Below are 22,022 nucleotides of genomic sequence, written 5' to 3' on the forward strand. Positions count from 1 at the left end.
CAAGTGTAAATTTGTAGAATATCGCGGCGTAGTGCAGGAGTTTTTCAGATACATAATTTAGATGCCCTGAAGGAAGGCTTTCAAGGCATTTTCGCCCAAGGCCAAGAAAAAATAACTGACTTTTTAAAGTAAATCATTTTTGCTAATGCACAATTAATGGCGGAGGAGAAAGAAAGTAAGTCTGGGAAGTGGGTTATGCAGAGACGCGACCTGCCCTCACACACGGACCTCAGTGTCAGTCGTGCTCGGGATATGCAAATGAGGTGCAGGAAGGGGAGGGGCCGCAATATTGTGCATGTGTGTTTATCGCGTTGTAGCTTTTGCATAATTTTTTTTGATGTTGTGTTCTTCTTGTTTGACGTGAGGGCGTCTCTGTATTTTAGGGTTTATGTAGGTTTGTATAATGTCACTGTGTGTACGATTGTGGTCCACTTTTCTAAAACGCTCTGTCTTTCGTCCAGGAGATGGTTTAGACAACAGTGTGGCCTCACCCGGCACGGGCGACGACGACGATCCAGACAAGGACAAAAAGCGGCAGAAAAAACGAGGCATCTTCCCTAAGGTCGCCACCAACATCATGCGGGCATGGCTCTTCCAGCACCTCACAGTAAGTGTGCCATGAGCTCTTTCTGTGTGTGTGATCGGGAAAACAGCGCTGAGATCGCACGCTAGTACTCGTGATCGAATCACTGCACGATCAACACTCATACCACAGTGAGATCCGGCCGCTTTTTAACGCTCGTCTGTGTCACTGGGCGACATGCAACGGTGGATCCTGGTTTGGAGCAGTTTTCATTTGAAGAGCAGAACTAAACTAATTATTTCGCTATTTTGTGAGTGTAATGGCATTTGATTTTAAAGTAGTCCCCCTGTAGTCAATCATTGTATCCATTAAAACTCATCTTTGATCACCTAAATGACATATTTTACATTTTTCCTTGAAGAAAATGTCTTCATGCCTTAAAATAGCTTGAATGTAACTCGACACCCTTGCCTCATTTAGTATGCGTGGTTCTATGAATATGCAAATGAGCCCCGCCTCCACTCACTCACTCGCTCACTCAGAGATCCACTGGTGGACGATCACACGTTGATCTGATTGGTCAAGGTAGTGTGTGACGTCAGAAACACCAGCGATTTCACACCGTGTGTTTGAGACTGTCTTTGGTTCACTGCAGTTTTAAGCAGAAAATACTCAGCAATGCTGTCCACTTATGAACTTACACATGGTGTGTGTTAAAGCAGATTAATAACACCACATACACACATAAACTACATTAAAAGCTGGATTTTCACCACAGTGGGTCTCTAAGTTCAGGATCAGAATATCAGCAATATCACATTCGCAGTAACTGCTTCCTCATGGACACGACTGTATTGACTGACCACTGTGTTGTTTTAATCAGTTCCTCCTGAAGAACGGTTTTAGGGTTCAGTGTAAGTCTAGTTGTTGTGGCACTAGAGAGAGCGCTGTGTGTGTGTCGGGGTCGTGTTCCCTCGGCCTCTCTGATGTCAGGACATCATCCGCGGCTCAGGATATATCGATCGGGACGGCTCGGGTTTCTGGCGGATGAGCATGTGACCCGAGGACGGCCGTGCGTCTGTACTGTGTCTGTGAGGGACTGGCTTTGGACCCGCTGATCTAACTCAAGCCAGAATAATGACGGCTAATTAAAAGGGCTGTAAAGCCATTAGAAACATTAGAGGGATAATCAGAGGCGCTGAACTCTGCCATGCGCTTATAACTCTCACAATCCTCAGAACAACTCAACGCTGCACAGTTCGATGGACAAAGACACTTCACTTTCCTCTGCATTATTCCTGCGCTCTTTTCATTTGGCGTCTCTGAAGAGGGAGCCACCTACCTCGCCGCTTTTACCCACAAACGCCTCTCGCTCTTTCACTCGGCTCCATATCACGCAGGAATTTCACACTGGTTTCCAGGATCATTAGGCGTCTTTACTGGCAGCTCAGGAGATCCCCATTCACGGCGCTCACGAGACACGCACTCCCGTTCCCTTTACAATTGTTTTAAAATGCCCTGAAAACCTCAGGAGAAGTTTTCGCTAATGGAAATACAGACGTTTCCATCGTCCTTTTAGATGTTTCTCTCATTTCAGAGTCTTTTATGTGTGCGAGTAATAATTCATCCTTTTTAACGCACCTTTCTATTTTTTTTTTTCGGACCTAAAAGACTTAATTGAATTATCCCAAAGTACCAACCGCTGCCCCCCGCGCAATCCTTTACACCGCGCGGCCGTGCCACACACTAACACATCAGGCCTTTTATTTTAATTTGTTAAGCAAATGTATTTTCCAGTTCAGGATGCATTTGTGTGCGGGTGAATTCATGGGGACTTTGGCCCTGAATGGCCCGTAGCGGCAGCGCTCCATTCAACCATTCATTCAAGGGTGCAAAAGAAAAGCAGCGAGGTTGTACTTTCTCAACCGCGGGGCCACAGCGGAGCGGCTCCTCCATGAGCGGCGGGGGTCCCTTTACATATGTTCTCAACATTGAGCCATTGTCACTTACTCTGAGGGGCTCAAAAGGACGTAACCCCTTCCCTCCCCCCGTCTCCCTCCCCCGCGCACACAGGACGAGGCGCCCGCTAACAGTTACAACTGTGGCTGAAGTCGACGGCCTCCTCTCCTAGGGGGGGGGGGGGCGGTATGGCAAAAATATCATCACGATTTTTTTCAGGAAAATCACGATTTTATCACGATTCCTTTTCATGTCGTTTTTACTATTTTGCAAGTGACTGAGCATTACGGCCAAACTAATGACCCTATTTTAAAAACAAAGCCTTAGGCAACAAAATATAAAATAAAAAAGAATGGCAGACAATTAGGCCAAAGTGGCGAAGATAAAAAATCTTATTAAAAATTAAGAACAAAGATACACATACACATAATATACAAATGAAATAAACAGCTACAGGTGTATTTAACAGTAGCGTTGAAGAAAGTAATTAAATGAACAAATATGAAAATAAAACTTCAACTTCACTGTATTGTACATTGATTCTTATTAAAGCTATTAAAGTTCTCAGTCTTCTGTTGAAAATAAAAGTTATTTGGAGGAATGTGGGTAACCAAACAGTGGATGTACTCCAGAGATAGTTTGTTCCTACTATGGTAGTCAATGGGGACCAGCAGCCGCCCGGTTAGCCACACTCCTCAAAATATCTTCTTTTGTGTTCAGCACAAGAAAGAAATGAATACAGGTATTGAACAACAATAGAGTAAATAATGACAGAATTTTTATTTTTGGGTAACTATCCCTATAAGGACAAGCGGCAGCATGTTTACTATTAGGGCTACTGTCACTTTAAGATCTGCACGCGACGAGTCTACACGCATTTGACAAGCAGATTTTTCTTAATTGTTTTCTATTGTTCTTTCACTTTAGACATAACCAACTTTATTTATGTAAACCGTGTGTGTATTTGACAGTATTAGCACAAAAAGACTTGAAAGATAACTTAGTCCAGTAACAGGCGCTGTTAGACAGGCTCACACTACAGGAGTTTTAGGCCGATTTCCCCCTCCCGAGAATAGGAGAAAAAATATTGCAGAGGACCTCGATCGGTTGCGATGTTCGGCACGGATTATCTGGTAATGTGAGGCGTTCACAGATCGAATCTTGCCCCTCCCGATCTGCTCTCACACAAATCAGGCTCGCCCCGATCATATCAAACATCATATCAAACATGTTTACTTTGATATTCATCGGGATGAGCAAGATTGTGACTACGTCAGTACTGTCCCAATAGCCAATAGGAAACAAGTCTACGACGAGACGGAAGTGACAGACATTTCTTACCTGCATTTCTCGCTGAAGAACTGACAATCCATGTTCAGTCCGTCTCCCCAACCGTTTTCTCATCCACACTCGTTTATTCTTCCGCTTTTCCTCACAACAAACGATCATTGATACAGCAAGTTGTCGTGTTACAGTGTCCATTTTGTTTACATCCGCTTTCCCGCTTCCGCTCTGCTGCGTAGATCACGTGAGGCGCTTCCTCTGGCACGATAATCTTAGTAAAATTTTGTAGTGTGTGATGCGCCGCGACTTTCAAATCTTGTAGTGTAAGCATGTTTAATATTTGAGGGAAGAAAATCTGCAAAGATTCTCCTAAAGTGTGTGCAGCAACCAGATTTAAAAATCGGTTAGGATGTCAAAACTCCTGTAGTGTGAGCCAGGCATTAGACAGGCTTTAGTGCATGTGCGCGTCGGGTGTTTGCGCTCAGATAAGCGCTCGCTAGAACAGCGCATCAGCCGCGAACGACATGTTTAACCGGCAAGGCTTTAAAGCACATGCAAATAATGAACTTTTATGAACTACAGTGTCCCGTTCCTCTGTATTTCATGTGGATATACGTCGCGCTGTACAGTATGTTGAGACTGACGGAGACGCCGGAACTGCAAACTGATAGAATGCACGATCCTACGATATTTCTTCAAAAGCAGATCGTGGAGACATTTTAATCGCCCACGATCAAAAATCGTGATATCGCACACCCCTATCCTCTCCCAAGGACACCTGTCCCTCTCTGCCGCTCTGAGCCTTACATGGGTGAAGCCTCCCTGGTCATCCGGGCCCGATCCCCCGCGCGGTGAAGGATAGCCCCGCGGGAGACGTGTACCGACTGAAGTGCATCCGCAGACCTGGAGCGCCGGGGTCAGGACGCGCCGCCGCTGAAGCCCGAGAGATGTGCTCCTGCTCCCGGAGCTCGCTGGATCTCTTCCAGTGCCATTAGCGGGAGGAAATCCCAGATGGCTGCTGTAAGCTTTCCCATACGGCACAGAGCTCATGTTATCGGAAAGATAAACTCCTCTGTGGGGTGTATTGCTCTATTAGACTTCATATGTAATGAGCGAGAGAGAGGAGCAGCAGGGCCGTGGTGAAGCCTGGTCTTCTCGGCAGGGTCACACAACAGTTTAATGGAGACAAACTTTGAATCCTCTCAATTAGCCGGTTGGCGCCCTCAGTGTGTCTCCTGCTAAGAAGAGGGTCATCCCGCAGTGAAAACAGGAAGCACTCGATGCAGAGATATCTCTCCAGGCCGGCGCTGTCCTTTCACTTCTTAAGCCAACCAAACGCTGTGAAAATAAATAGGCTCGTTTGAGCTGGGCGGCTGACGGGAGGCTCAACCAATGGCATGAGGATGTGCGGAAAGCTGAATATTTACTGGACAGTAATGTAGGGCACATGCACTTATTAAATGTAAGGGTATTTAGTAAAGATGGTTGATTTTGAGTTCATGTTGACTCAGTGAATTAGTCGGAAACAGACAGCTGATCATTTCTCATCTTTTGTTACAACAAGTTAGAAACCTCATCAAATGACTTGTGTACACAAATAAACAGGATCAGCCAGGGGTCAGGCAGCGGAGTCACAGTAAAGCACACACACTCGCTCCTGAGGCTCCAGTTAAACATTGGGCTGATCAGTTCTGTGTGTGTGTGTGTGTGTGTCTGACTCACATCACTGTTCACTGTTCACTGTTCACTTCTCTCTCTCTCTCTCTCTCTCTCTCTCTCTCTCTCTCTCTCTCTCTCTCTCTCTCTCTCACACACACACACACACACACACACACACACACACACACACACACACACACACACACACACACACACACACACACACACACACACACACACACACACACACACACACATAAGATGTGGTGGGTAGGTTCTCTTCACCCCTGCCGTATGAGAAAGGTTTCCTCCTTCACTGTTTGCTGTAATGCAGGGCATTCTTAAAGCAGCAGTTTCATTTAAAGCCCAGCGAGGTTGTTTAGTGACGCTCCGGGGGTTGCAGAGGGGCAACACTAATCTATCATGGGCGTGTTTGCCATCCATCACCAGTGGAGCCTACACAACAGAGTTCAGTGTGTGTGTGTGTGTGTGTGTGTGTGTGTAAGGAAGCATGAAGACCAGAAACAACTTACACTAATGTGTGCTTTTGCACCCCTTGTGGCAATGCTGAGAATGGAAAAGTGTTGGTAAAGCTGTGTTTTGGACAGCGACCCTACAGTGGGGACACACTCTCTCTGCTGTCGGCCAGTTGTTCTGTTGATTCAGACTTGATGTAAATCTAGAGAATCAAGTATGTCACTGCAAACTGTCAGCTGACCACATGTCCATATCGAGTGACTCTTTCATCCTCGCAGGTTGTGAAATTATGTTATACCCACATCTCCCGTACGTGTGTGTGTGTGTGTGTGTTTTCAGTGTTTGACAGATCCTGAGAAGAAGCTTTTGCGTCAGCTAGCATTTGGCATCAATATTACATTAGCTTCACATCTTAAATACAAATGTTGTTTTCAGATCACTGCATCCTTGTTTAAACTGTTGCATCTTCACATTATTCTCTAATATGTCTCTGTGTTGTTGTTAGTGCGTTCCTCTTTCTTGATCTTGTCTCTGAGCATCATGCTGTATGTTGTGTAAGACTGAACTTTTTATCATGGATTGATGCTTTTTGGAGATGAACGAGTTTCTGAAGTCTTTGTCAGTTGAGGGATGACCTTGCAGACACTTGGAATGCTCCTACATACCCAGACTGAGTCGGTATTAATAAAGACAGCTTGGACAGGCTGGAACACGCTGTTCCATGTGTGTGTGTGTGTGTGTGTGTGTGTGGAGGGGAATGCTTTTGCTCTGACCTGAAGATACACATAAACAGTGAGGAGAACAAGAACTCTAGTTTAGTAACTCTAGATCTCACTGGACAGATCAAACTGACCTCCACACAGACCGACAGACACACGTGTCTGCCCAGAACACCAGGCCTGCTAACGGCACATCTCTCGCAAATCCTCAAACCTCTTGAGGTCTTGTGTTTTCCCCCCAATGGACTTTTTGATCAGGTCAGAAACAGAAACATATACATGAGTGAGGGTGCCAGTGCCTGTCCAGAAGATTGCAAGAATGTGATCCCGATTTGTTATTATTCAGGTAAAACTTGCTCAGCATGATTCTGTTTATACTGTTGACCTAAAAGATGAAACTGGTCATAGATGTGATTAGAAGGCATATAATGCCTTTTATAGCAACCCTTGTGGTAAAGCTATGATTAATAAACTGTGCACTCATATTCTTGCTCGCAGTGTGTCTCGGGCTGAAGACGGAGGAACTAGGGGTGTGGTCGAAGAAACAACTCAGATATAGAAGCTGAAAACTAAGAGAGGATGGCCGTGTGTGTGTGTGTGTGTTTGGAGCAAAAATCAAAACCAGACTGTGCTTCTCTGTTTAGTTTGTCAGGGGACTGGCGCTCCTCTGAATCCCACAGCTCTGTTTCTGCTCTGTGATCTTCCCGCCCTTTCTCTGCTGCTGTTTTTATTCTGTTTTGTTTTTCCAGCACTTCTCCTCACGAGCCTCCCTCTGAGCTCTGTCTGCACCTCCTTTCTGCCGTTTCATAATGACGACCGAGCGCTGTGACTGCACAATATCATTTCATATCTTGAATGGTGCATCAAAGGCAACAAACAAAACGCACCAATTTGCTGTGGTTTCTGTTCAGCCTCCCAAGATGCTGGCAAACTGAAGCCTTCCGCCGACTGTGCCGCCGCACTGTGGTGCCAGCATCTGATGCTCACTGCTCAGGCGCATACGGGAGGTTTTCATGATGACTAAAACCTGTGAGCAGTATCAAAACATTCACAAAAAGCCAAAGAAAAAAGGCAGATATAAATAAAAGAAAATCTACTAAAGACACATATCCTAATCAAACTGGAGCGTTTTGGCTCCAGATGTGAATGCATGTGAATATTGATCAGATCGCAGTAGTTGTAATGTCCCCGGGGCACGGCAAACCCTGCTCAAATCTACAGCGATTTAGATAAAGAGAATTGGCAAGACACAACGGATTTCAGAAGCATAACCTCCTCCTTCTTTCTCCTCCTCCTCTCCCCCTTCAACCGGGGAGCAGAAGAAAAGGAGGGAAAACCTGTAATTACACACACTCTTCTGAATCTCCCTTAATGTTCATTATTTAAAACCGGCGGCAATTACAAGTTCAAAGGGGCTTAGAGGGCCAGCAACCTGCATAATCGCCAGCAAATGAAGTATAGCGTGTTCACGGCAGCGGCGCCGCTGCTGGGGGGGTGAATCATACATTTCCATACAGGCACAAATCTCTGCCACCTCAGGGCTCCAGCGTGCACTATCCCTGCCTCGCAATCCTCTTAGCCACGGCTTTTTGTCTGTCTTCACCCACCAGCTACCCTCCGACTCGTAAAGCATATCAAACTTTACCCTGGCTTATGTTGTACATTCACTGTTGTTTGTCCTCATGTTTACCGCCCACCCTCTCCTCCAGATTACTCTGCTCTGTTCCTCTCTCTCCTCCTACCATCTGACGTCACATGCACGTGATGCGGGCGCAGGAGTGAGCGCGTCCCCACAGGTGTATCTCAGTTACCTTAGGAGACAGTCACAGCAGCCAATTCTGTCCACAGGTGGCTCTTTGCTCATCAAGAGGATGGCTCGGGAGCCCAGCGGTTAGCTCTGGTTTCAGAGCCGCCCCAACCGGCGGTCATTGTATACATCCTCCTCTACATCTACACCTCCACACAAGAGGCTCCCTTTCTCTCTCTGTGCCATGTTTATCTTCTTGCTCTGTCCTGGTTCAGTGCTGCAGGTCACCTTTCTGTCTGTACGGCTTTCGTGTGCCTCCCCCCGGTCAGTTGTGCTGCTGTTTGCATTAGGGATCTTTGATAAAATCTCCATAGGGATTTGCTCTAGTGCTCACACCATTTCCTGCCCGCTGCTTTCATTGTTTGTCTCGTTCGCATGGGGGAACGTACAACTCCCACCTGAATACAATAAAACGTTGACGCTCTTTGGCGTGGCAAACAGCAGACAGTTCATTTTTCATTCAGCAAAATCTCCTCAGAAGGAAGCGAAGACTGGCTGTTTCATTAAGTGGCCCATCCAGGCAGACACGTGCACCACAGCAGAGCCCATGTTTACCCAAGCAAGTGTGCATATTAGAACGGAATCCATGGAGAGATTAATGGGCTACTGCCTCTGTACCATTGATTATCTAAACGCCATTTTTCCCTCTTCCTGCACACATATTAAAAAGTAATGAAGCCTACGGAGGAAAGGAAGGCAAGACTTCACGCATCATTTTACGTTATCTGGACTCTAACAGTGAGGAATCTCTTTAAGGCACGTTCTGAGCAGAATTAAGTAAACAAATGTGGAGTATGCTTTTGAAACAAGCTGTGGCGACTAGAAAAATGTGCTTAAGCAAAGACGAGCCCCTGACACATGGAGGAGACTCTGCAGATGTTAGCAATGGATTTGGTAGACAATGATAGTAATGAAAATGTGGAAGGACATCAAAAGCACCCAGGATTAGAACGATCTACAAAGCCAGTTCAATATTATATTATAGGTCCCTGAACAAGTGACTCTTGGCGGCTGTCCATCGTACGCCTTCTATTTGCGAAGAAAAGACGTTTCCACCAGCGCCGTGCATCTCCGCTCTGTTCTCCTCTGTCATGGCCCTGCTGAAAGGGTGGGGGTGGCCTCTTTCAGGGAAATAACTTCCTGAGACATTACGTGAATCAGCAGACAGCCTTATGGCCCAGACCTTCCCAGGAGTCTAAACGCTGGAGTTAAAGGTGAGGAACCACATTGAAAACCTGATGGGAAACAGTTTTTCCTGCCCTGCAGAGCTTTATTTTGAATGCTCTTGGCTTCATTTGGTTTTAGTATGTGGTAATGACTTCTGCACTAGATCTTCCTCTACAGAGCCCAACCCTCAATGTCATAGCCATTACTGAAGCACTTTTACCATTACAGAGGCATGCCGCTCGATTCCCGTCAGTCAAAGTTGACTGTACTGCGCTCAACTCATTATTGTGCAGCGGTGGGACGAGGGATTGAGGAAGGGAAAAAAGGAAGAGTAGAAGTAATGGCGGAGAAAATACACAAACACACAATGGAAAGAACACAACAACAGCTGTCTTTTCTGCAAAGTGATTGGAGAGGAGCGGGGCTTGGGTTACATTCCTGAGATGGGGATGGCTGGTGTTGGTTTCAGAGGTGGGGGCAGGTGGTGGGGGTGGAGACAGCTCAACAAGTTGTTGAAAAGAACACAGACGCTTGTCATCAGCCTCCAGAGCAGGGAGCCATCTGAGTGCATTTTAGTCACAGAGGTTAATGACCTCCCTTTGCTCTTCCGTCCTGCTGGAGTCCAGTGCACCAGCAGCACTCTGCTGTGTTTGAGCTCACAGTTCTTCCTTGTGGCCTGGATCAGCCCAAAAAGCTGTAAGTGGATCCTGACAATCCCTTTTTATCTCTCCCTCTAGGGCAGCGCGTAAACTTTCAGACTAACGACGGTGTTTGGATTACTGTAGCTCCCTTTGATGCCTCAGTATGCACCATGCAAAGTGCAGAAAGAAGAAAGACAGCAGAACTGATATGTACTTTTTTTATTTGCCAGTTTAGTGCACGCTTTTTTATCCAAAGTGACCTACAGTACATTTACTACACGGACCGTCCACCCATACCAATGTGGGGTCAAGTTCCTTGCTCAAAGGCACAGTGATAGGGAAACTCAATCCTGTCATGAATCGCTCCTTTTGGGGTTTGAACAACCCTGCAGTTATTGCACAAGTTGTTAATCTGCTCTGATAGATTCAAGGTTGCAATTCTCACAAACCTTTTAGGTTTCAAACTTCCTTTCAACATGTGCAGTTTCATATGTTAGGAAACCTTTAGCTAAATAGAATAAAGAATAAAGCCAGCTACATTTCTTATATTGTGCTGTCTGTTGACCCCCATCCACTAATAAACGGTAAGCTGAGCAAGCTGTTGGTCATCCTCTCATGGGATTGTTGGGTAGCTGCCAGTTTCCTGCTTGCTTTGTCAGTGGATAAAGTCAGTAACAAACGAGAAGCCTACAGCCAAGCCGGTCAGTCAGGTCAGAGGTCAGCAGACCTCAGGGCAGGATTGTGCAGAGGAGCACTATGGGGAGAGCACAGGCGGCTGGAATGCACTGAAAAGGGGCCCTTTGCTCCGTTCCTCAGCTCTACTGCTTTTAGAGCCATTAAATCTCTTCATACATCCCTAAGTCTTGAACATCAAGAGTGGAGAGTCCCCAGGGCTCACAGCAATCCACTGCCTGAGTTTGTAGAACTGATGCCCTGTGTAAGGGAGAGTATTTACGGTTATGAATTGAGGTTGCTTTGGCTCCATCAGTTGTCTCGCAAGGTTTCTGTGATCACGACTGCAAGAGATCTTTGGCTAAGTCGGGTTTTTCTGTCCTGCTTCGGTTGACTTGATCATTTTAGCTAGGCTGAGTTTACTGAAAATCTTCATAGCGGCCTCTTTATGCTGATACATTGTTTAGTCCTTTTGGAGAGCCAGCTAAATGGGCGCCATGCTTGACTTCTACATTTTTAGCATCATTAACCTACAGGAAATTGCCCCTGCAGCTGTTTGCCGGCTGCTTGGTTGCTCCACATTCCCAGCTAATGGCTAAACATCGAGGTTTCCTCTTCTGTGAGTTTTGACTGTAAAGCAGATTTGACAACTTGAATTTGATAGTCTTACAGATGAAACATAACATTCTAGGTTTAGAGCTCTGGATTATTCGTTTGTGACTACTGGTAAAAAAATGCTATCATGCTTTAACTGTGGTTCCCAAACCAAGCCACAGAGACGGCGTTTGTAAATAACCCTTCCCCTCATTAAGAAAGCTTACTATGCTAACTGAAATGTGCTGTGTATATCTTAGATTAGCCTGTTCTATTGCCTTGTCCTTCGGTCTCAAATGCCAGGACAAAAGGAGTCTTACAATAATGTGTGCTGCCAAGACCTGCTTGCATGAAAGGGGTTGGCTGGAATATTGAGGGGTTGGTGAACTACTTTGTTTACCGCAAGCAGAGCGACCCTGTTGTTCTTTGGTTGCCCAGTGGCCTTTTGGCCAACATTTCTTTTCCCCAGTCCAGTCCATTTACCCCACGAGCAATAAACATCCTTTTCTCTCTCTCATGCTGGCAAAATATATTAAAGAATAGCGTAAGTAAGTTTTGCCCTCTGGGATGGTGGGGGCAAGACAGCAGTAAGCCGTGGGTAGTAGCCCAGTGGCCTAATGAACGTGACTCGTAAGGTCTCGGCTCCGTTGCTCACGGGTGCCATCTAAACTAATCAAGTCATTACAGACTGGTGAAGGCAGCGACAAGAGAGTATGTCCCCATGCTGGATGAGTAGTGCATTGTTGCCTCTATCTTATTAGGCAAGATATATATATATTTTTCTGTGAATTTGTTCTGAGGCCAGCAGGTTGTTTGCCTCATTTCACAGGCTTTCGTTGTATAGTGTGAACTCAGGTCATGTTTATCTACTTGATTTGCCAATTTGCCTCTGAGCATGAGTGGTCACATGACTTTATGACAGCAGTGGTGTCAACTGACAAGACTGTACTGCTTTTAACTCCCATTCACTTTCCCGTCCACCTTTTTCCAGCCTGAAATGAATCTGTTTGAAAACCGCTGTTAAGACATCACAGGGAATAAGCCTCAATCTCCTGCATGCAGTCAAAAATAGCCAGTTGATGACAGAACCTGCAGCATAAGTTAAGTTAAACTCCTGCCCCAGAAGTGTTTGACTGATCAGGTGGAAAGAGAAATTCTAGGGCTGTTGTGGTGAGAATTTAATTTGGTCAAATGTACACCCTAAAGCCAGAGGGTTAAGAGGATGAGAGGAGATTCAGTCTATCTTCTATTCCCCTTTCCCTACGCAAGGACATGGAGATCAGGTTCCTCCCCTTGAAAGAGCCGACTGGCCGCGTCTGTAAGAGAAGCCATGAACCTGATCTGATGATTAACTAGCCTCATCACTATGGCTGTGGGCCACATCCACACACACACACATAGAAGAGGGTTTTTTGTGTCCAAGTCACAAGGTCTACGCAAACCCCCACTGCTCTTATTAGTGGGATTTGCCGAGTCAAGCATCACTATTACTGCTACTCCTAGTCAGTGTTAATGCTTTCAACAAACACCAAGTAGTGAACTTCATCGCATATCCATTTGTGCTACAGTTACGCTACATCTAAAGACACATTTGCTTGAGTGCAACCGAGAGAGTTTCTTACGCAGCCGTTAAAGAGCAAAACTTTTCTCGAATTGTTTGTATCACTCACGGTGTGTTTTGCTCCGTGCGTATGTGTGTATTGGGCTGTGTGTGTATCTCTCACTGCAGTGGGTGTGTGTTTGTTCCCCTGTGCGGTTCTCTCTGACGGCCTTGAGAATGGGAGTGATTGATTTTTAGCGCTAATGCTTGTTTACCCTCAGCAACTGTGTTCCAGGCCAACCTCACGGGGGTGCCCACCTCCCCCCCACACCCGCCCAGCGTCCCCCTCCGCCTGGCCTTGCCAATCCATGTTTTTGCGGGGCAACAGTTTGCTTGGCAGGCAAATTGATAGCAAGAGTCGGTCTAGAACCTTGCACCATCTTCAGTGAACATAAATTATTGGTGTAGAGCAAACGGGGGGGCTGGCGGTAGTCCAGCGGCTCCAAGCCCAGCCCAGCCCAGCCAGCAATTGTTGTGGGGGCACAGAGAGAGAAAGACATATGAAGAGAGGGAGTCGAGCTGCTCTCCTCAATAGCTTTTCATGGCGCGCTGGGCTCCAGGTGCCCCTTTGAAGCCACATAAATTGAAACTGTTTTACCTCTGAAAAAGCCCAGCATGGCAGTCACGACTGAGCCTGATCCCAGAGCTGCACGGAGACTGGTGTGTTCATACGTGTGCATGCCGACGAACACAATGACTGCCGGTATGCACACATCGCTTGAGCATCAGGGGGTGTATTTGAGATGGTGCATTTCATAAAACTGAGGACGTGTTCCCTTTTGTGTGTGTGCATGTGAGTCAAGTTGCATTCTTGCCGGCTTCCTCCTTGTTGTCTGGATGCAGCGTAGTGCTGGAGAAAATCAAACGCACACAAAACGCTACCTAAGCACACACATTTAACCTTAGACACACACAAACTACTAGAATACACAGAAGCAAGCTCCTTTTGTCCATCTTTTAAACAAAACACTCTTTTAGCTTCTGTTCTGTTGAGCAGACATCAATCACAGCGCCGCTGACACACACCATGAGTCATGATATAATCAAAGTTAACTTTCTAAACAGATCTCACAGTAAATGCAGCGTTCCTTCTTATGACAAATACTTACAACAAACACACCACATTGCAATTATTCATGAGTAAAATGGGATATATATATTATATTCAAATCAGTCTTATCAAAATAAACCTGCAGCCTTCATTTGGCTGGATATCATGCTTGCAGAAACACACATATGTAAATGCATTATTAACAGCCTCTCTAAATTTAAAATGTGCCAATCTTTCTGCAGATGTCTGTGTAGCAGATATTAAAACGTCATTCTGGGCTTTGATTGATTTTATTGGGAGTCTGTGTTATCTTGCTGCGCTCAGTTTGATTAAACACACAGAAACGATCACAGTCAATTTGAGCTGTGCGTCACGGGGAAACTCAAATCCTTCAGCGATGATGGAGTAGTTTGAGAATAACTGAAATTGTTGGTAAGAGACAATGGAGTTTGGAGAACGTGGCCTTCATTTCCGTTCCACAAACCTCTAAAACTGACATAATATCGTAGTTTTGAGCGTGTGGTGTGATAGTATTCCTGCAAGCAATAGCCGTCATTTCACTGTCTCGGTGAACTATAGACTCGGTGAACTAAAGACTCGGTGAACTATAGACTCGGTTAACTATAGACTCTGTGAACTATAGACTCTGTGAACTATAGACTCTGTGAACTATAGACTCTGTGAACTATAGACTCGGTGAACTATAGACTCGGTGAACTATAGACTCTGTGAACTATAGACTCTGTTAACTATAGACTCTGTGAACTATAGACTCGGTGAACTATAGACTCTGTGAACTATAGACTCTGTGAACTATAGACTCTGTGAACTATAGACTCTGTGAACTATAGACTCGGTGAACTATAGACTCGGTGAACTATAGACTCGGTGAACTATAGACTCGGTGAACTATAGACTCGGTGAACTATAGACTCGATATAGTCCGGCTATGAGTAACACACTTCTAGACAAAATAACCTTGAATGTTGGTTACATGTCGTTTTTGCCCAAATAACTTGCGAGATGTTTGATATTCCATCATGTCAGCAAAGTCAACAGAGATTACAAGGTGTTTGGTTTCATTTCTTTAACATATTCTGTGCATCTATTCTTGGACTGTGGTTTATTACATTTGCACTGACGGCCTAAATTGTGTCTTTTTTAGCCTAGACGTCTGGGTTGTGTTTGGGTGGCTATTAGACGTCTTTTAAATGTTGTTTGTGTTAGCATGTTAGCATCTAGCTAAAAGCTCAACATTTTGGTTTGAGCGTTTAAAACCTGCTGTGATTCTTGCATGCAAACTCAAAGTCAAAGGTGAACCCGATGATTGCACGATGGATAGTGGGTTAAAGCAGCCCTAAAAAACATCAGAAATGTTTGTGTAATGCTTACCTAGAGCGTGTAGTGTGTGGACTGTGCTGCAGGATTCAGAAGCTCGGTCGGGGGATGTGCTGGTTTTCATTAGGCTGCAGGACTCTTTAATTCATTGCAGTCTGGCCTCGTACTGATGAAGTCATTCATCAAGCTCACGGTCAGCCGCTCCGCTGGGGAGTGTGTGTGTGTGTGTGTGAAGGGGGGTTGATGTGTGTTTGGGGGCACTGGGGGTTCAGGCTCGACGTTACATGGAGTTGCGGTGAAGAGCACATCACACCCTGTAATTTAGCCAATAGAGTGCAAACACACATGCACACACATGCACTCTGGGAAATAAAAGCGGCCCACATGCACTTGCCGCGGACTGTACGATGCACTGACACATCCCCGAGGACTGTGTGTGTGTGTGTGTGTGTGTGTGTGTGTGTGTGTGTGTGTGTGTGTGTGTGTGTGTGTGTGTGTGTGTTCAGAATGGCGCAAGCAGCAGAAAGCCGTGCCATTAACAGGCTGCAGCGTAATTAACAGTTGATTCGATCGCCGGCTAGCGCTGGCATCTGCAATAAAATAAGCTGCTCATTTTTCTGTCTAATAATTTATAGACTGCACCTCTTCACGTTCTGCGGTCAGTCCGCTGCTCGGGATATTGCTCCGGCTCTTAGTAATTCACTCTATTGATTGAGTTTAAAGTGACAGGAACACTTTCAATCTTTCTCTGATCTCTCATGCTAAGTTTACTCTTCATCATGCTGTTAGCGTGTCATGCACACCGCTGGACGAAATTAATAATTCATATAAAGGTAGTGCTCTGTTCGGGTTTCACTTGTTTTGTAATTTGATGCTTTATTTTACAGTGCTAGACTCGACCTGCGATGTCACCCGGACGCGCGCTACTCTGCTTTCTAGAGCCGATTAATCGCATTCAAAAAAAGTGTTTACATAATATATGTGTGTATAATTATTTTGTATATATAAATACACACACATATGCATGCATATATTTAAGAAATATTTGCATGTATATGCTTTATATATATAATTTATATGATATTTATTATACAGATAAATATTTTATGTATAAATAACACATTTTTCTTAAATATGTACATGCATGTGTGTGTATTTATATATACAAAATAATTATACACACATATATTATGAAATCACAAACTTTTATTTTGGATCCGGTTAATCATTGCCCAGCACAAGTATAATTATTTTGTATATATAAATACACACACATATGCATGCTTATATTTAAGAAAATATTTATACATAATATAAATGTATAAATAAAACATTTATCTTAAATATGTACATGCACAAAATAAGTATACACAGTACACACACATATATTATGTAAACGCAAACTTTTATTTTGGATCCGGTTAATCGTTGCCCAGCACAATTATTTAAAGAACGCAGAATTTGGGTTCTTGTAAAATATAATATTGAGGTACAATACTTCCCCTGTGCATAACCCAATGCATATTCCCATCATGTTATAATAACAGCGTGCGTGATCATAGAGATTGTGTGTGGACTTATAAATCACACACACACATTTGCATGGCCGCTTGTGACGTGTCCGGCCCAGGCTCTGTGTTTACACTGATTTGAGGAGCAGATCCGATGAAAGCGGATCTGTTGTGTAGTGTGTGTGTGTGTGTGTGTGTGTGCGGTCGGGATATCTGAAGCGGCTCTGAAGGCTTTAAGCGTTCTCTGTGTTTCTCCTGTCAGGGACGAGCAGATGTAACGTCTTCTCACTCTTTGAAACGTGTCTCTGGTGTGTTTGAATGAAAACACTGATACACTTTAATGACAGCACACGAGAGTCATTAATGCTCACTTTCACAATTAAGCAAAAATGTAAACAAATAGTTTATCATTGATTAAAGGCTTTAGCTAGATTTGTATGTTCAATCTATGTGGATTATCAGCCGTATAATAATATAATAAATATAGAGTAACACACACACACACACACACACACGTATGTATGTGCGCTTCACAGTCTTGCCAAGCGTATGTCAGCACTTAGCAATCAAAAAATGTATTTCTATGTGCCCATTATCATATTTCTTTGTTAATGATTTTAGCATATTAAAAGCTCCGGTGTGCACAAGTAGAAATCTGATTCATGCGTCTCTTTTTCCTTCATTATTTTTTCAATCTTACAATTGTTTTGTAATTAATTGGACACATTCCTGAAACGTTCCCTCCTCGCGCTCTTTAATTAAACTGGCCGTTGGATTCTCAATGTGAGGCTCAGGGTCAAGAAGACTCAGTCCAGCGCAGTGTACGGCTTCAGTCCTGCGACTCCAGAACCTGTGTGTGTGTGTGTGTGTGTGTGTGTGTGTGTAACAACGGGCAACTAGAAGAGAACGAGTCTGCGTACACAAGTGATATGCTGTGTGTGTGTGTGTGTGTGTGCGCTTGTGTGTGTCCCTGTGTGCGTGTGTGTGTGTGTGTGTGTGTGTGTGTGTGTGTGTGTGTGTGTGTGCGTGCGTGTGTGTGTGTGTGTGTGTGTGCGTGAGTATGCGTGTGTGTGTGTGTATGAGTGTGTGTGTGTGTGTGTGTGTACGTGTGTGTGTGTGTGTGTGCGTGTGTGCGTGTGTGTGTGGGTGTGTGTGTGTATGAGTGTGTGTGTCTGTACGTGTGTGTGTGTATGAGTGTGTGTGTCTGTACGTGTGTGTGTGTACATGTGTGTGTGTGTGTGCGTGCGTGTGTGTGTGTGTGTGTGTGTGTGCGTGTGTGCGTGTGTGTGTGTGTGTGTGCGTGCGTGCGTGCGGATGTGTGTGTGTGTGTGTGTATGAGTGTGTGTACATGTGTGTGTGTGTGTGTGCGTGTGTGTGTGTGCGTGTGTGTGTGTGTGTGTGTATGAGTGTGTGTATGAGTGTGTGTACGTGTGTGTGTGTGTGTGTGTGTGTGCGTGAGTATGTGTGTGTGGGCGCACGTGTGGCGATGTCTCAGTAAAGCGGAGTGTGTGGTGTGTTTGGTTGTTAATCTGCCTCTTAAACACATCTGTCAGTGCGGATCACTATTGTTCGTCATGCTTCACACACACACGGCACAAATTCAATCCTGCCATTTCTATCATGTCACATTTGGCAGATCAACAGTGACACAAATTGTATCATTGCATCGCGCGGGGATTGTGTTTGCAGTGTGACTTCTGGCAACTGGAGACCTTTAGCGCTTGGCCTGCGTTCAGGAGCAACTCAAGCTGAAGTCATTCCTGCACCGTCGAGGAAAGGAGGATGTGTTCGGTGTGTAATCACCGTGTGTGTGTGTGTGTGCGTGTGTGTGTGCCGTGCGCATCTGTGTGTTACTGCACCCGCCAGTCGGCCCGCCACTGAGTCACTGGGGGATTCTTTATTTCTGTCCCTTTTCATTTAAAGGAATTAAATACTCAAAGTATTTATAGTGAACATTCAAATATATGAATACAATAGGCCTATCAAATATAATCCAAAGTAATAGAAATTTTATATGCAAGTCAAATACATAAATTCACCTTTTTAAGTGAATAAAGCAGGAGAAACAGTACAAGAATACATATATATATGTCTATTTGAAGTAATTATTTTGAGCTATTTGCAAATAATGTTTTTAATTTAACATATGCATTCATATTCGAATTAGTGCTGTGCAACTATTAATCGTGATTAATCGCATCCAAAATAAAAGTTTATGTTTACATAATATATGTGTGTGTACTGTGTATAATTATATTTTATATATAAACACACACACATGTATGTTGTATATATTTACTTTTTTTTTTTTTACTTATATGTAAAATAATTATATTTAAATACTCGACCGAAGCGCACGCACGTCTCAGACAGCGCACAAATATTGATTTCTCTTTTTGCGCTGACACATTCACACACAGATTGTCAGCATGTCCGTCTGGATGAGTGTCCTCAGTTCTTCCTTAAGTGAACTTATACAGTCGAGAAAGACTGCGCATGTGTACAGTGTCAAACATGAAGCATCACTGGACTTACTCATGCTGGACTGCTAATGCTATTCTCTTCTAGAAACAAAATAAAGAAAGAAAGAAAGAAAGAAATAAAGAAAGAAAGAAAGAAAGAAAGAAAGAAAGAAAGAAAGAAAGAAAGAAAGAAAGAAAGATAGATAGATAGATAGATAGATAGATAGATAGATAGATAGATAGATAGATAGATAGATAGATTTTCTTTCTAACTAATCTTTCTTTCTTTCTAACTAATCTTTCTTTTTTTTTCTAAACAAACTTTGTTGCATTATTTTCTCTGTAAAGCTGCTCTGAAACTCTCTGTATTCTAAAGCGCTGTATAAACATGTGACTTGACTGTCAGTACTGTACGAGTGTTGTGTCTTAAAGAGACAGCAGCCTAATATTCCTGTTTTTAATGTTAATCAAACAACAAAAGACAAGGAAATCACTCACAGCTCTGGGTTTCATATCTTTTGTGACTTTAATAAGGATTAATCTTTAATTTATAAAGTCAAATATGCAATGCTATTCAACATTTGATTACTTTATTCAATTTCTGTAGCTGACAACTAATGTTAGCCGTACCTGATAAACCAGCACTGTTTATTTTATTAAGATCTTTGCTCTATAGTATTTATTTGTGCTGTTGCTTCTAGTTGTTCTTTACTTTTATTTGGCATTTTGGTCCTTTATTCCCTGAACACGGCACACACCGAACCGTAGCGAGACCGTGACCCTAACACCGCGATACTGGTGCAGCATTTCCACATGAAGCACAAACGGTGAAGCGCACTGAGGCGGTCGTGTGCGGGTGCCGATGAGTGGCAGTGCTCAGGGTTTGAGATGTTCCCCATGATCCTGACCGGAGCGCGTCTCTTGTGTTCTCTTCCAGCACCCGTATCCGTCAGAAGAGCAGAAGAAGCAGCTGGCGCAGGACACGGGCCTCACCATCTTACAAGTAAACAACTGGTGAGTCCAGCACTTTTCCTCTCTTTGACCGTCGGGGAGCTCTAGCGCGCGGACCTTATCGCCGCGGTTTCCTTGCCTTTGATGCATGAATGAATCCGTGAATCCGGATTACAGATGCGTAGCTCCGGCCGGCAGCGTCTGTAGAGCTTAGCTCATAACTGGAGGTGGTGGATTAAATAAAATGATCACAGAGCCAAAGAAATGATACAGGAATTATTTATCAAAATACACGCCCGGGCGCTTTTTTTATCGCGGGCTTAATTTCGTTCGCTACATTCTCCGGCCGATGTTCAGATTAATTGAGCTGACAGCTTCTTTTCAAAACACCGGGAAGGTATTTGCACGGATTTTCTGGCCTTACACAAACTTAATTATACGGAGCGCTCCTTTATCAGTCTAATTCCGTGTAGTGGAGCTGCTATTTACAAATGAGAAGTCCCTGGCTTTTATTCACAGCTCGCTTTAATGTGTTTATCGGAGCGGACTCATTTACGCAGCTCTATCTGTCGGGGACAGGCGGCGGCCGAGGGCTTTATCACGCGTCTCCTCGGGGTCAATTGATTTCTGTGCTTTTGTGATTCATTTCCCCTACACCTCATTCTGCTGCGGCGCACATGAACACGCCGGGAGAGTGAGAGAGTGAGAGAGTGAGAGAATGAGCTTGATTCGTCTGCCGGATCTGACCAGGTGCTTACATTGACCACAGGAAGAGCTGTTATCTGCCTTTCACTCGCCTGGCGTTTCAATTACAGCGTTCCTGCCCTCACACACACACACACACGCGCGCACACACACACACACACACACACACGCGCGCGCACGCACACGCACACGCACACACACACACACACTAGGGCTGTCAAAATTGCTCAAAAATGACATTTGAATATTCCCTCTGAAAAAAACTCATATATTCGAACTATTCGAACATCTGGTTGCGCATTTTGTCAATGACGCGTGTGCATTACGTCAATAACAGGACAAATTAATACAAAGAGACATAACTACTTGTATAGGTAGTTTGTTTAATTTTAAACATATTTGACAACGTATTCCTACACAAAAACATGTCAATCAACTAATGGCCAAGACCGCAGACCTCTCTCTCTCTCTCTCTCTCTCTCTCTCTCGCCCTCACGTAACGGTTTAAATGAACAACAACAATACAATACACAAATGTTGAGTGCTGATCAAGAGTTTTGTGCAAGCAATTTAAGGTCGCGACTCTCGTCCCAAATATAGCAGGCTTCATTCAGTGATTGAAACAAATATTATTAACATTATTGAAGTTTTACAGTATAGAGCCGACACTGAGCGCTGCGAGCGAGCTGTGCTGTGGTAAACATGGATCTTTTGCTTGACATGAAGCGGTAAATAATCACACCAGTGGAAGTGCATGAACTGCTGTATCTAACCTTACTCGTGCAATATCTATTCAGTCCGTACAGTAGCCTTCACTTTAGTAATGTTTCTGTTTGTTGCTAGTGGTCGAATGGTATGCTAACTGTTACATAGCTTGCATACTATCTCGCGGCTCCACAATT

At 44.3% G+C, this 22,022-nt stretch overlaps 1 protein-coding gene across 3 annotated transcripts in view; it reads left to right on the top strand.

The window, feature by feature from the left end:
* meis2a (Meis homeobox 2a) overlaps positions 1–22,022 on the top strand; it is a 74,622-nt gene that overhangs the window by 25,127 nt on the left and 27,473 nt on the right. For all 3 annotated transcript variants that reach the window (XM_079633251.1, XM_079633249.1, XM_079633250.1), the window contains exons 8-9: positions 462–607; positions 20,402–20,478. In XM_079633251.1, coding sequence (XP_079489377.1) covers positions 462–607; positions 20,402–20,478 — 223 coding nt within the window. The remainder of the gene's footprint in view (positions 1–461; positions 608–20,401; positions 20,479–22,022) is intronic.

The sequence above is a fragment of the Phoxinus phoxinus genome (genome assembly GCF_949152265.1).
Source record: "Phoxinus phoxinus genome assembly, chromosome: 13".
Taxonomy (NCBI): domain Eukaryota; kingdom Metazoa; phylum Chordata; class Actinopteri; order Cypriniformes; family Leuciscidae; genus Phoxinus; species Phoxinus phoxinus.